At 41.1% G+C, this 15,033-nt stretch overlaps 1 protein-coding gene across 4 annotated transcripts in view; it reads right to left on the minus strand.

Annotated features, from left to right (window-relative positions):
• Positions 1 to 12,850, minus strand: part of tcf7l1b (transcription factor 7 like 1b) — an 86,460-nt gene extending 73,610 nt beyond the window's left edge. For all 4 annotated transcript variants that reach the window (XM_061986254.1, XM_061986253.1, XM_061986252.1 and 1 more), the window contains exons 1-3: positions 12,107 to 12,850; positions 11,949 to 12,021; positions 11,756 to 11,883 (exon numbers count right to left, since the gene is read on the minus strand). In XM_061986254.1, coding sequence (XP_061842238.1) covers positions 11,756 to 11,883; positions 11,949 to 12,021; positions 12,107 to 12,292 — 387 coding nt within the window. In that variant the 5' untranslated portion in view covers positions 12,293 to 12,850. The remainder of the gene's footprint in view (positions 1 to 11,755; positions 11,884 to 11,948; positions 12,022 to 12,106) is intronic.
• Between the last annotated feature and the right edge of the window lie 2,183 nt (positions 12,851 to 15,033).

Here is a 15,033-nt window from a genome sequence, read left to right on the forward strand (position 1 = left end):
TTATTTAACAAGTATATTTAAAATGTTTGTCCACTGTAACATTATACACAGTTTGAACAGTAACACTGTGTTTAAATATTTAACCAAGTTTTTCTTAGGCGTACCAATAGCTGGAGCCAGCGTAGCACTAGTGGTACACCGACCACAGTTTGAGAACCACTGATCTAGATTACAAGAAAGTGTTTTAAATGTGGATTAGCATCAGCATAGGTACCTTTTAATAACATGTTACTTATATTTCTATTGTATTACTGATCCCCAAATCAATATGTGATTGAATCGAATGTTAACAAGGATTCAAGCCAGTACTGACATTGCTACGGTTTCTGCCAATCTGCTGCTAATTAACCAGTGCCACTAAACTGATGTAGACGTGTTTGCCTTTGAAGGAAAAATCTTTTAAAAACTATATAGCCAGTCAGAAATGTTGCCTCTGTTGACACAGTGCTTGGCTGAAAAAATATTTGCACTCCAGCATTGAGATTACTTGCAGCAGTCGAATACAACGCTGGGGGTTGTCAGAATGTGAGTGCAGGACACTGTTGCCTCTGTTGCAAAATATCCACAGGGCTTCAACTGAACACGCCATCACAGCCTCCAGTAACCCTTGCAGACTTTATACGTGCAACACACACGGGTGCACGCGCGCACACACACACACACGTGCGTACCAAGGTGAATAGACGGCGCACCCTGATGAAAAGACACCTCCACACCAACAGCATGTGTTTATGTAGGGAGAGGCCCTTTTATTCATCAGGACAATGTCTGTGTTGACTTTTCTTTGTCTGTTTTAAGCGGCAAAAGCAACACAAGAGAAAGAAAAAAAGGATCCAGAAAGGCATGCAATTGTAGCCCCTGACATGTTCAGACTTACACAAGCTCTCCATTCATATCTCGACCACGCACACAAAATCCTATTCAACAATCATGCTCAGGAGTTTGTGTATTTGATGAAGATATATTTGCGTGGCCAACCTCACTCTTGCTTACTCGACACTTCTCACACACAAGAGGCATTTCACTCTTTAGTGGCGATGATGATGATGATGCTACTTGCAGAATTGTTTCAAAGTGCTGATGAGGCTGTCAGACGTGGCCATGAAGCAGATTCAGGCATTAAATCTGGCACTGCTGTGTCACTACTGGAACAATGAGGTGATGATCACGTCAGTGGATTGACAAACAACGGGCTGGATTTAGACTCGGTGGGACAAACCTCCGCCCCCTGAGCAGGCAGCCGTCTGCTGGAACATCTCTGCAAACATAAAACCTCCTCCTCAACCCTCAGTGGATTACAGCGGAATGTCAGCTCGGAGCGGGCTTTAAATCAGTTATGCTTGGCCCTCAGGGGAAGTCTGTGCTGATCCCATGTAGGCCCGTCTCTCATTGCTCATGATAGGCTCGCCACATCCAAATTTAAAAGCTGGGCTTTCAATCCTTAAGTGTGTTGCACACACGGGGAAGTCACTGCCTGATTATTCTTTACATATTCCGTAGGCTCTTAGAGATGTGCCAATCAGTTGGCCACCAATCAGTATCGGCAAAGTATGTGATAGGCCAATTCCAAAAAATGTATTTTCTCCTTTTTTTGTGCTGTTCTCAAAAAATGATCCCTATTGGTTGATTTATTTTTGGTGCCCGGCTGTATATCATTACAGTGCAAAACCACTTGCCCAGTGGTTCTCAATCTTTTTATTACCAAGTACCACCTTAGAAAACATTTAGCTCTCCAAATACCACCATAATGACCAACATTAAAATACAGTAACATAATAGGCCTAAGTATTAATTAAAAACAAGGCATAGGTTTTATTGAACAAGTATCTTTAACATGTTTGGCTACGCAGTTTGAACAGTAACACTCTGTTTGAATATAGGCAAATAAAACAATGTACTTTAATTGATTATTTGGCGTACCACTAGATGGAGCCCGCGTACCGTACCGCAGTTTGAGAATCACTGCATTAGCTTAAGTTAATAATCATCACCTTCATTAGGAAAAATCAAATACACGTACCATTATCACTGGAAGACTGGAAGAAGAGGCTAAACATATTACACACAGAGTAAAAGCAAGCAGGAGCAGACAAGGAGGTATGCTAATTGCTAAACTAGCCGCAAAGCTAGCTTAAGCAACCACAATAAATAAGTGCTTAGAAAACTTAAGAAGTGTCGATGAAAGCGCATTAAAGCAGACAAAAAGCAACTATGAACATGAAAATAGACTAGTGAGAGTATAGAAAGAGGTTGATATAACAATGATCTGTTGCTAGATAGATCATAAAAAAGCAATAGTCCTTTGACTCGTCTTCTATTCGCAAATAAATCGCTCACTATTTGACTATGGACTTTGTTTTGTTCAAACAATTCTATGTAATAAAATAGAATAGGGAAATGTTTAAATATTGTATTTTTTTCTGTATAAAATTAAATATTTAAAAAGCAAAACCATTCAATAAACTTACATATTTTCTAGTAATCAACATTGTGATCAGTATTAGTATGAAAAAAATAAATAAATAAAAATAAATAAATAAAAAAGTATTAGTTTGGCCAGTACTGCCACTGTAACCACATTGTATTATCTAATTTGTTGAAATGTTTCAATTATTGTTAACTTGTAAGCAAAAATATGCAAGTGTAAATAAACATTTGTTTAATTGGTCATTTAAATTAGTCGACTATTAAAAAATTGTGTTAAAAGATAAATCGTTAGTGACGGCTCTAGTCCAAACTAAGGTGATATTATGGTTCCTTATTTAGATATAGCTAATAGCACTCACCATAAACACATTTAATCTGTATCAACCGATCACACTTACCACTGAATTTATACGTCATAAAGGAAACTGTGCTGCCTTAAATTGCTTGACACCAATTGGCTATGAACAAATACAGGCTATTTAAAGACAAACACACCGGCACACATTGTTGTACATGTAACCACAAACACCTTTTGCTCTTTAAACCAATTAAAGGGCAGCTCCCAACAAGGGAGCGAAAGCGGCAGATCTTGTTACCTGCTATTAATCACACTATCTGTCTCCTGTTGCACAAATACTCTGTGCATAAAACAAACATGTCAGGCCCAAAGCAACAGGGCACAGTAAATAAAATGCTCTCAGGCAAATGGATTGCTTGTCTCTCCAGACTCAAGGGATGACAACACATATTAGGGCACCCTTAAGGGAACTCTTATCTCACAGGACATTCTGTGTTTTCGACAAACATTCATGTGACGAATGTAACTGTAAAACTCAGAACTCAAACCGTCGGCCAAACGTGAAAGAAGTTACCGTTTTACTGCTCTGAAATGTATCCATGGTGCAGACAAACCAAGCTCTGAGTTCTAAATGAAAACCCCTCTCATCAATTAGACCCCCACTGGGCAATGTGAAGACCCCAAGATGGCTCTTAAGTATGCCAGCCTTTGTCTGCTACGCTGACGATGGACGCAGTCAGCTCACTCTGTCCCGTTGACCTCATTCTTTTTTGCCCATGTGGAGAGTCTCAACTTTACATTTCTTACTATGTTTCAACAATCGGAGGCACAAACCAAAATATAACAAATAATACAAAGATGTAAAAAAAAAATACCACAAATACATACAGTAAGATGTGTATTTATACTGACCATAGTGACCAAAAGCAATAATTTATAAGTGCTACAAGTTGCGATGTACGTCTAAGAGAGAGCAGAGTAACCATTTAGTTAATGAGCCCCAATGGAGACCTCCAATGAAGCCATCAAGACTGCTCAGAATAACAATGGTCAACTAACGCCTTTCTAATTGAATGGAAGGTACAGGGAGGCGAGGGGAGTGGTGGGCCTGCAACAGTGAAAAGACGACGGGAAAAAAAACGGGAGGGGGGTCTTTTCAGTTCGATGCCCACGGGCCTTAACGAAAGTACCCTGTTTTTTGGGGGGGTTACAAGGGGTTGGGGGATGGATAAAATGTGAGAAACAGCTCTCCAACTTGGAACATTTTTAGAAACGTGTGTCCTATTTAGGAAACTATCATTCTGCAAGATTTTGAACATCTAACAGTATTTAGCTTTGCGTGTTGTAATACCACATAGGGATGTAACGATATGAAAATGTCAGATCACATTTATAGAAACGGTATGTTGAATGTGCTCAAAAAGTACCGTATTTTCCGCACTATAAGGCGCACCGGATTATTAGCCGCACCTTCTATGAATTACATATTTCATAATTTTGTCCACCAATAAGCCGCCCCGGACTATAAGCCGCGCCTACGCTGCGCTAAAGGGAATGTCAAAAAAACAGTCAGATAGGTCAGTCAAACTTTAATAATATATTAAAAACCAGCGTTCTAACAACTCTGTTCACTCCCAAAATGTACGCAAATGTGCAATCACAAACATAGTAAAATTCAAAATAGTGCAGCGCAATAGCAACATAATGTTGCTCGAACGTTAATGTCACAACACACAAAATAAACATAGCGCTTACTTTCTGAAGTTATTCTTCATTCGTAAATCCTTCGTCTTCGGTGTCCGAAGTGAAAAGTTGGGCAAATTTACGATCCACTGGCAGATGTTGGCGTCGTCTGGCGCTGCCTCCTCGTCTTAGTGAAGGTGTGTTCGCCTTCTGTCTTCCACTGTTCCCACGCAGTTAGCAGTCTAGCTTCGAATGCCCTGTTGACACCAATATCTAGCGGCTGGAGGTCTTTTGTCAATCCACCCGGAATGACGGCGAGTATTGAATTAAGCGTGTCAGCGTGTCTCTCAATGTGCTGTTATGAGCTAGCAAATATAACAACTACACTACCCAGCATGCAACGATAGTTACGAGCATGCGCGGTAGCCCTGAGAAGTTCCCACGCAGTTAGCAGTCTAGCTTCGAATGCCCTGTTGACACCAATATCTAGCGGCTGGAGGTCTTTTGTCAATCCACCCGGAATGACGGCGAGTATTGAATTAAGCGCGTAAGCGTGTCTCTCAATGTGCTGTTATGAGCTAGCAAATATAACAACTACACTACCCAGCATGCAACGATAGTTACGAGCATGCGCAGTAGCCCTGAGAAGCGATGTTGTATGCTGGGAGTTCGAATGTGGTTATGAGCACGCTGTGAGAAAACGTTGAGAACTCAGTTAACACGCCTCGTCTGCATTATTTATAATTAGACAGACAACACACTTAATAGGAGCCATTTGGGGTCTTTACATAAACACACAAATGGAAATGAAACGTCACATATCCCAGCATGCACCGCGCGCTTCTTCTACGGGGAAAAAAGATGGCGGCTGTTTACCGTAGTTGCGAGACCTAAACTTTATGAAAATGAATCGTAATAAAGCGCACCGGGTTATAAGGCGCACTGTTAGCTTTTGAGAAAATTTGTGGTTTTTAGGTGCGCCTTATAGTGCGGAAAATACGGTACTTATAAACACGCTGAACTCTTTTAACCAGGTTTTTAAAAGATAAATACTAATGAAATAAACTTTCTTGGCAGAAGAAACACAAAATACTGTTACAAATTATTAAGAGCCATATTATTTTTATTTGAGTATTTTCTGTTTGAATATTTGGAGGTTTTAGAGTCTTTTTTTATTGATAATGCAAAAACGGATGTGGCGCGCTTCACTTTTGGTTTATGTGACATCACGCAAATTCACTTGAGACCTCTGTGTCAAACTCTTCCAAGTGTCGATTAATCGATCAATTTGTCCTAATCGAGCACAGTCTGTAGTTCAACGTGCCCAGTTTAAAGGGGAACATTATCACCAGACCTATGTAAGCGTCAATATATACCTTGATGTTGCAGAAAAAATACCATATCTTTTTTTAACCGATTTCCGAATTCTAAATGGGTGAATTTTGGCGAATTAAACGCCTTTCTAATATTCGCTCTCGGAGCGATGACGTCACAACGTGGCGTCACATCGGGAAGCAATCCGCCATTTTCTCAAACACCGAGTCAAATCAGCTCTGTTATTTTCCGTTTTTTCGACTGTTTTCCGTACCTTGGAGACATCATGCCTCGTTGGTGTGTTGTCGGAGGGCGTAACAACACCAACAGGGACAGATTCAAATTGCACCAGTGGTCCAAAGATGCGAAAGTGGCAAGAAATTGGACGTTTACCGACGAAAGCTATGCTACGACAGAGATGGCAAGAATGTGTGGATATCCTGCGACACTCAAAGCAGATGCATTTCCAATGATAAAGTCAAAGAAATCTGCCGCCAGACCCCCATTGAATCTGCCGGAGTGTGTGAGCAATTCAGGGACAAAGGACCTCGGTAGCACGGCAAGCAATGGCGGCAGTTTGTTCCTGCAGACAAGCGAGCTAAACCCCCTATCGACCCTGGCCTGCTGACATCAACTCCAAAACTGGACAGATCGGCTTTCAGGAAAAGAGCGCGGATGAGTGTATGTCTACAGAATATATTAATTGATGAAAATTGGGCTGTCTGCACTCTCAAAGTGCATGTTGTTGCCAAATGTATTTAATATGCTGTAAACCTAGTTCATAGTTGTTAGTTTCCTTTAATGCCAAACAAACACATACCAATCGTTGGTTAGAAGGCGATCGCCGAATTTGTCCTCGCTTTCTCCCGTGTCGCTGGCTGTCGTGTCGTTTTCGTCGGTTTCGCTTGCATACGGTTCAAACCGATATGGCTCAATAGCTTCAGTTTCTTCTTCAATTTCGTTTTCGCTACCTGCCTCCACACTACAACCATCCGTTTCAATACATTCGTAATCTGTTGAATCGCTTAAGCCGCTGAAATCCGAGTCTGAATCCGAGCTAATGTCGCTATAGCTTGCTGTTCTTTCCGCCATGTTTGTTTGTGTTGGCTTCACTATGTGACGTCACAGGAAAATGGACGGGTGTATATAACGATGGTTAAAATCAGGCACTTTGAAGCTTTTTTTGATGGATATTGCGTGATGGGTAAAATTTTGAAATAAACTTCGAAAAATATAATAAGCCACTGGGAACTGATTTTTAATGGTTTTAACCATTCTGAAATTGTGATAATGTTCCCCTTTAATAGCTTAGTTGCTCAGACAGTAATGTGTTTACAGTGCCCTCTCGTCATATCGCGATTCAAATATTGCGGCATTCACTGAGCCATTTTTTCATATTCTACAACAGCATTTTTAGGCATAACAAATATCAAATCTACAGTAGTGTTAGCCATTAGATGACACCAAACCAACCACTGTTAAGTATCGTGGCTACTTATTGGCTAAGCCTCAGGCAGCGTTACTACATTGGATTAAAACAGTGACTAAATGGTGTTATTTCATTTCTACAGGATTTTCATAATGTTGAAAACTATTTAGACGGTAGTAAACATGTGTTTATGCTATAGCTATGAAAATATTCAAGGTATAATTAATAAATCATACTTTCTAGAAATTCCTTTATCACAGTCATTTAACATTTACCGTAACCAATTACTAACGATAAACAAGGGATTACTGTACACAAGTTTAGGTTAGGGTATGTTGTTTTTAATAGGGTAAAAAGTAAATGTCTTTTTTATTCATGTTAGCATTTAAGCTAGTTAGCAAGCTATGTCGGTGAGTTTATTAAAGTATGAATATCAATCACAAGTTTACGCTAATTCCAATTTAAAATGTTTTATCGTTATACTGTGTATTGTTATTTCCCTTATGGCCCATATTTGAAATATCCCTGCAGCGATCATGTTTGTATCATATCGCGACCCATAAATTGTAAGGACAACAAGGTTGGATGCATATTACAGCTACACACTAAAAAGCGAAGTGAATTATATTTGTATAAGGCTTTTTTTCTCTCTCTCAAAGCGTTTTACAACAGTGAAACCCATTATCTAGATTCTTTAAGCTACATTTAAACTAGTGTGGGTGACACTGGGAGCAGATGGTGTGGCTCGGTTGGTAGAGCGGCCGTGCCAGCAACTTGAGGGTTCCAGGTTCGATTCCCGCTTCCGCCATCCTAGTCACTGCCATTGTGTCCTTGGGCAAGACACTTTATCCACCCAAACAAGTCCCCGCAAGCGTCCCATCAACACTTTGAAAAAGTCTTAGACAACAGCTGACATACACACAACAGTGCGATACCTCCCATGTATGTCTAAGCAAGGTATGACATTGTTGTGACTGCTGGGTGTGACTTGAGAATACATACTGTATAGTGCAGATCAGGTTGTACGGTATACCAATACTAAAAGTACTGCGGTACTATCCATCCATCCACCAATTTTCTATCGCTCGTCCCTGTCGGGGTTACGGGGCGGCAGGAGCCTATCCCAGCTGTATTCAGGCAGATAGACGGACACCTACTCAATGGCCTAGTGGTTAGAGTGTCCACCCTGAGATCGGTAGGTTGTGAGTTCAAACCCCGGCCGAGTCATACCAAAGACTATAAAAATGGGACCCATTACCTCCCTGCTTTGCACTCAGCATCAAGGGTTGGAATTGGGGGTTAAATCACCAAAAATGATTCCCGGGCGCGGCACCGCTGCTGCTCACTGCTCCCCTCACCTCCCAGGGGGTGAACAAGGGGATGGGTCAAATGCAGAGGACACATTTCACCACACCTAGTGTTTGTGTGACAATCATTGGTACTTTGACTTTAAAGTTAAGTTTAACTTAACTTTAACACTCACACTTAAGGTCACTCTAGGCCAGTCAACCTATCCACAGGTGCATGTAGCTGGAGTACCCGAAAGGAACCCACGCAGTCATGGGGAGAACATGCAAACTCCACACAAAAAATCGAACCCAGGACCTTCTTATTGTGAGGCACATTCACTAACCTATATGCCATACCGCGGTACTAATGAATTAAAAAAGGTACAATACTGCCATTGAAAAATACCGGTACTTTTTTTTCATTGACATGAGGCGCGCCACGCATGGTGACAATGCTCTTATATGAGCCGCCATGTTAGTCAACACACCCACACAGAGCACTTTCAAGCAGAAACAGTGTGGAGACAAGAAATAGAAACACTAAAGCGCGTCTCTGCAAGCAGCGCTTTAAAACATAGCTAGTTAGCAGGTAACGTCCCCTTTGTAGTGTGTTATCTACTTCTAAATCACTAATCCTTGTCTCCATGGCGCCAAATAAACTATGTTTCGTCCAAGTATCATCCCTGCAGAACGAGGAATAGCTGAACCTGCCCCTCACCTCCCAGGGGGTTGAACAAGGGGATGGGTCAAATGCAGAGGTTAATTTCACCACACCTAGTGTGTGTGTGACTATCAGTGGTACTTTAACTTTAATATATAGCCTATTATTTGCACATTTTTGACAAGTGATGCATTGAAAAATTTGGCCGCTGAAAAAATTATTCCCTCAATGAAACCGGATGTTCTAATGACGTAGTCACTTCTGCTGGCTGGCTGCAATTTTCCCCGCGCACACGAATGACGTAGCTCGCCCAAAGATGACGTGAAAGTCGCATTCAGGACGCGTTTCGTTTATACTGATGTCACACTTTAAAAGATCAGATTCCAATCGGATTTAGACTACCTACTGATGTGGCCTGATGCGAAAAGATCAGATTTGAAGCACTTTGGAGCGTTTAGACTGGCAAACAATATCCAATCCGTGTTACTTACTACTAAAAGAGAAGATGTCTAGTATATTCACAATGTTATTTAATGCCAAAGTTGTTCTTTGATTGCAATAACAAACGTATGTTTAATGTATCATAAGTTTTTGAAGATAAAGGCAATAATGTGGTGCCCTTTATTTTGAAAAGTATCAAAATACATTTTGGTACCGGTACCAAAATATTGGTATCGAGACAACCTTAACACAGATGGGTAGCAGCTTGCAAACAAAAGCATTTCAACTATTTCAGGGAATTTAGGAAGAATTTTCCCCGCGCACACAAATGACGTAGCTCGCCCAAAGATGACATGAAAGTCGCATTTAGGACGCATTTCGTTTTTATACTGAAGTCACATTTTAAAAGGTCAGATTCCAATCGCATTTAGACTACGTACTGATGTGGCCTGAATCTGATGCGAAAAGATCCGATTTGAAGCACTTTGGAATGTTTAGACTGGCAAAAAATATCCAAACTGTGTCACTTGAGAGAAAAAAATCTAATTCGGTGGGTAGTGTAAACAGGGCCTTCGTAACCCGTTTGCTTACTTAACTCTAAAAGAGAAGATGTCTAGTATTTTCACAATGTTATTTAATGCCAAAATTGTGCTTTGGTTGCAATAACAAACGTATGATTAATGTATCATAAGATTTTAAGATAAAAGCAATAATGAATTTTTTTTGTGGCGCCTTTTATTTTGAAAAATATAGAAATACATTTTGGTACCGGTACCAAAATATTGGTATCGAGACAACCTTAACACAGATGGGTAGCAGCTTGCAAACAAAAACATTTCAACAATTTCAGGGAATTTAGGAAGAAATTTCCCCGCGCACACAAATGACGTAGCTCGCCCAAACATGACGTGAAACTCGCATTTCGTTTATACTGAAGTCACATTTTTAAAGATCAGATTCCAATCTTAGACTACCTACTGATGTGGCCTGAATCTGATGCGAAAAGATCAGATTTGAAGCACTTTGGAGCGATTCTACTGGCAAAAAATATCCAAACCGTGGCACTTGAAAAGTATCGAAGTACATTTTGGTACTGGTACCAAAATATTGGTATCGAGACAACACAGATGGGTAGCAGCTTGCAAACAAAAGCATTTCAACTATTTCAGGGAATTTAGGAATAATTTTCCCCCCGCACATGAATGACGTAGCCCGCCCAAAGATGACGTGAAAGTCGCATTTCGTTTATACTGAAGTCACATTTTGAAAGATCAGATTCCAATCAATTTAGACTACCTGGAGGTGTGGCCTGAATCTGATGCAAAAAGATCAGATTTGAAGCACTTTGGAGCGATTCTACTGGCAGAAATTATCCAAACCGTGGCACTTATAAGTATCAAAATACATTTTGGTACCGGTACCATAATATTGGTATGGAGACAACCTTAACACAGATGGGTAACAGATTGCAAACAAAAACATTTCAACTATTTTAGGGAATTTAGGAAGAATTTTACCCACGCACACGGATGACGTAGCTCGCCCAAATATTACGTGAAAGTCGCATTTAGGACGCATTTCGTTTATACTGAAGTCACATTTTGAAAGATCAGATTCCAATCGGATTTAGACTACCTGGTGGTGTGGCCTGAATCTGATGCAAAAAGATCAGATCTGAAGCACTTTGGAGTGTTTAGACTGGCAAAAAAATATCCAATCCGTGTCAAAAAAAATCAAATTCGGTGGGTAGTGTAAACAGGGCCTTTGTAACCCGTCTGCTTAGAAGATGTCTAGTATTTTCACTATGTTATTTAATGCCAAAATTGTCCTTTGGTTGCAATAACAAACGTATGTTTGCAAAAAATATCCAATCTGTGTCACTTGAAAAGTATCGAAATACATTTTGGTATCGGTACCAAAATATTGGTATCGAGACAACCTTAACGCAGATGGGTAGCAGCTGGCAAACAAAACCATTTCAACTATTTCAGAGAAATTAGACAGAAACCATTCCAAAAACTAGATTAGGCTATCATTTGCATTGTCAAATGCAACAAATAGGACAAAGAAGCGGTACCTCGAGAGGCCGCTCTAAGGGGAATATGGCGCTCTGGCAGTGTACAAGACACGTTTCGGCGTGGGCCAAAGTTATCAAGGAGAGGTAAAGAGTGGGCAGGAAAGAGTGGCGATTAGCACAGGATGTGGAAACTTACTGTTCTTGCACTGGGGGACAGAGAGCCGTTGGATAGGTAAGGGTTGGTGAGGTCTGGGATCATGAGGAACGGGTAGCCAGGGTAGTGGGGACTCTTAAAGAGACCTCCATCTTGCTGTCTTCTCAGTGCTGCAAATGTACAGTAAAGTTAGATAAAACTGGGGGAAAAAAGTGTTATTTCTCCTTTTTATTACCTTCACTGAAGTAGTCTCTTGCTTTCTCATAACTTTCTGGGTCAACTCTTGTTTGGGGGCGCCTCTCTGCTTGCTGACACACAAACGCTGGTTGAATTTTCATCTTATAACATAACAGGGAAAGGGGGAGGAAAAAAACAGACATTTGACTTTCTTACCTCCGAGTCCGAGGAGCTGCTGTTGTTTTCCGACTCGTTGACGAGCGAGGACTTAACATCGTCCAAGTCTCGCTCCGCCGAGACGTTTTCGGAAATCTTTTCCTCCTGCTCGCCTTCGTCTTTAAACGATATCATTTCGTCGTTGGCCCCTAAATCATCCCCGCCACCTCCGTTCAGCTGAGGCATTTTTGCACACCAGTAAAGTGGATAAACAAGAGGATGAAGAGGGGGGGGAAAAACACACAAAAAAAACGTGCGCAACAGCGGAAACAAACCACTTGAGAGACAAAGCTAACTACAAGAAAATGTCCATTTTTTTCATCCTCTGGACGTGGTCCTGACGTCCATGACGGCGATAATCCACAGTATTTTGCAACGAACTTGTCCAAACTTTGTCGTCCCTGGCAGCCTGTGCGTCTCCTCTCCTGTGGGGATGTCCTTCTCTGGGGGGCCCCCCGGGGGACACAAAAACTGCAGTCCGAGCCTGGGAGAGGTTACTTACAGCACTACAAGATCCATGTGTGAGGAAACAATGGCTACATGTGCCTGCTTTATGCCTGGGCGCTCCTCAAGTTGCACACAAAAAAACGCGCGGCCGTTAAAAAAAAAAAAAAAAAAGTTTGACAATTTGTGCAAAAAAAAAGAGAAAAAAAGTAAGTAAATGTTTAAATGGACGCGGTGGGTGTTTCGCTGCACATAGCAGCCTGGAGAATGCGCCGTGATAACAAGTTGGCTGCTCAAGTGGAAGAGCGCAGCCCGTCCGTGCGTTTAGAGGAGGAGTTTACTCTGAAAACCGACACTTCTTCTTCATGCAGCAACACTGCTATTCTTAACCCTCAACACTCCGACTAAACAATCAAAATATGCAACTTTTGCGCACTCACCGGCCACAACATTAGGTGCGCCAATACAGTACATCTGCAAAGATAATCATGTTTAATGATGATTAACTTAGTTATTGCAACAGAGTTGTTAGGCTTAGATTATCATGGACACCCAATACAAGGGAAAATAATTCTTAAGTCAAAAAACAAAAGTGGATATTCTGGAAAAATGTCCTGCCCATAAAAAATAGGGCTGTCCACTCATGCGCATCAACGCTAACGATTTCCTCGAACAAAATAACCATTGCAACTACATACCTGGGCAACAGTGACGTGCGGTGAGGTTCGTGGCTGGTGAGGCACTGACTTCATCACAGTCAGATTTACAAACATATGAACCCTAAAGAGTATCTTATTCACCATTTGATTGGCAGCAGTTAACAGGTTATGTTTAAAAAAAGCTCATACCAGCATTCTTCCCTGCTTAGCACTCAGCATCAAGGGTTGGAATTGGGGGTTAAATCACCAAAAATTATTCCCGGGCGTGGCGCCGCTGCTGCCCACTGCTGCCCTCACCTCCCAGGGGGTGATCAAGGGCATGGGTGAAATGCAGAGGACACATTTCACCACACCTAGTGTGTGTGTGACAATCAGGGGCGCCGCTAGCAATTTTGGGCCCCATGAAAAGAATCTTTACAGGGCCCCCAACACAGTGTCACTATTTTTTCTGTATTATAATTTCATCATCATTAGGGGCCTCTCTGGGCCCCCCTCCATCATGGGCCCCTAGAATCTGTCTCCTTTACCCCCCCTTTTCGGCGCCCCTGGTGACAATCATTGGTACTTTAACTTAACTTTAACTTTACACATACAAACTGTAGCACACAAAAAAGCACATTTAATTAAAAATAAACGTTATTATGGTCTTACCTTTACTTATAAATGAAGTCCATGCGCAGCTTCTTTTGAACAAAAGCATCGATAACTTGTTTATAGAAGTCTTCCTTATCTTTTTTCAGTTTTAAAAGTCTCTCTGTCTCGATGGAGATCTTCCTTTAAGTATTACCTCCTGCTTCGATTGAAAGTCCAGTTTAGAAAACTGTTTTATTTTAGATATGTAATCCTCCATGTTAAAAGTCCAGGCGAGAGGAAAAAAGAAACGATCGCTGCTAACTGTTGCTGCTTGTTGTCACTTATTCTTAAGCCGAGTAGTCGCAAGATTGATCTCTGGGATCACTAGCGCCCTCTACCACCAGGAGGCGGGATTACTGCGACCCTCACCCAGTGCGTCTTTTGCAGCCGTTTTATGATTGCTCAGCACAAGAAATACGTTACACACATACAGTTGTTGACGAAATACACTCTACATTATATACCTCAGCTAACTAAACTATGGAAATGTATAATATAGTTCATATAGCAATACGGTCTCACTGCACAGCAGGCCAGCAGTTAGCCGAGTCATTGCGATCAATCCATGGTGAGGCTCAACTGGCTGCTGATCACCGCAAGTCTCTTCTCAGTATTTGAACGGCAAATGTGAAAATTCAGCGATTTTGAATAAAAATAATCTAAAACTGGTGAAGTTAAATGGAAAATAACTTTATAGTATAATCACTGGATACATATAACAATTTAATTATTTTTTTTCTTTTTACATTTTTTTTCATTCCATGATGGCACGTGAGGCCCCGCCTCACCTGCCTCCCCTGACTGCACGTCACTGCTGGACAATAATAACATGGTATAAACCAGGGGTCCCCAGACTACGGCCCGCCACCTTCCAAAATCCGGCCCGCTGGAAACCCTAAATAAATAAATAATTATTTTTTTTAATTATAATTTTTAAAAATCTGTCCTTTCCAATCCATTTTCTACCGCTTGTTACTCTCTGTGTGTCCTAGCCGCTCAGGCAAATCATATTGTCTAACAATGCATTTTCCCATAACGTGACATCATCGCAATCTGAATATACAGTCGTGGTCAAAAGTTTGCATACACTTGTGAAGGACATAATGTCATGGCTGTCTTGAATTTCCAATAAGTCTTATTTTTTTGTGATAGAGTGATTGGAGCACATACTTGTTGGTCACAAAAAAACAT

Source organism: Nerophis lumbriciformis, linkage group LG12 (genome assembly GCF_033978685.3).
Source record: "Nerophis lumbriciformis linkage group LG12, RoL_Nlum_v2.1, whole genome shotgun sequence".
Classification (NCBI taxonomy): domain Eukaryota; kingdom Metazoa; phylum Chordata; class Actinopteri; order Syngnathiformes; family Syngnathidae; genus Nerophis; species Nerophis lumbriciformis.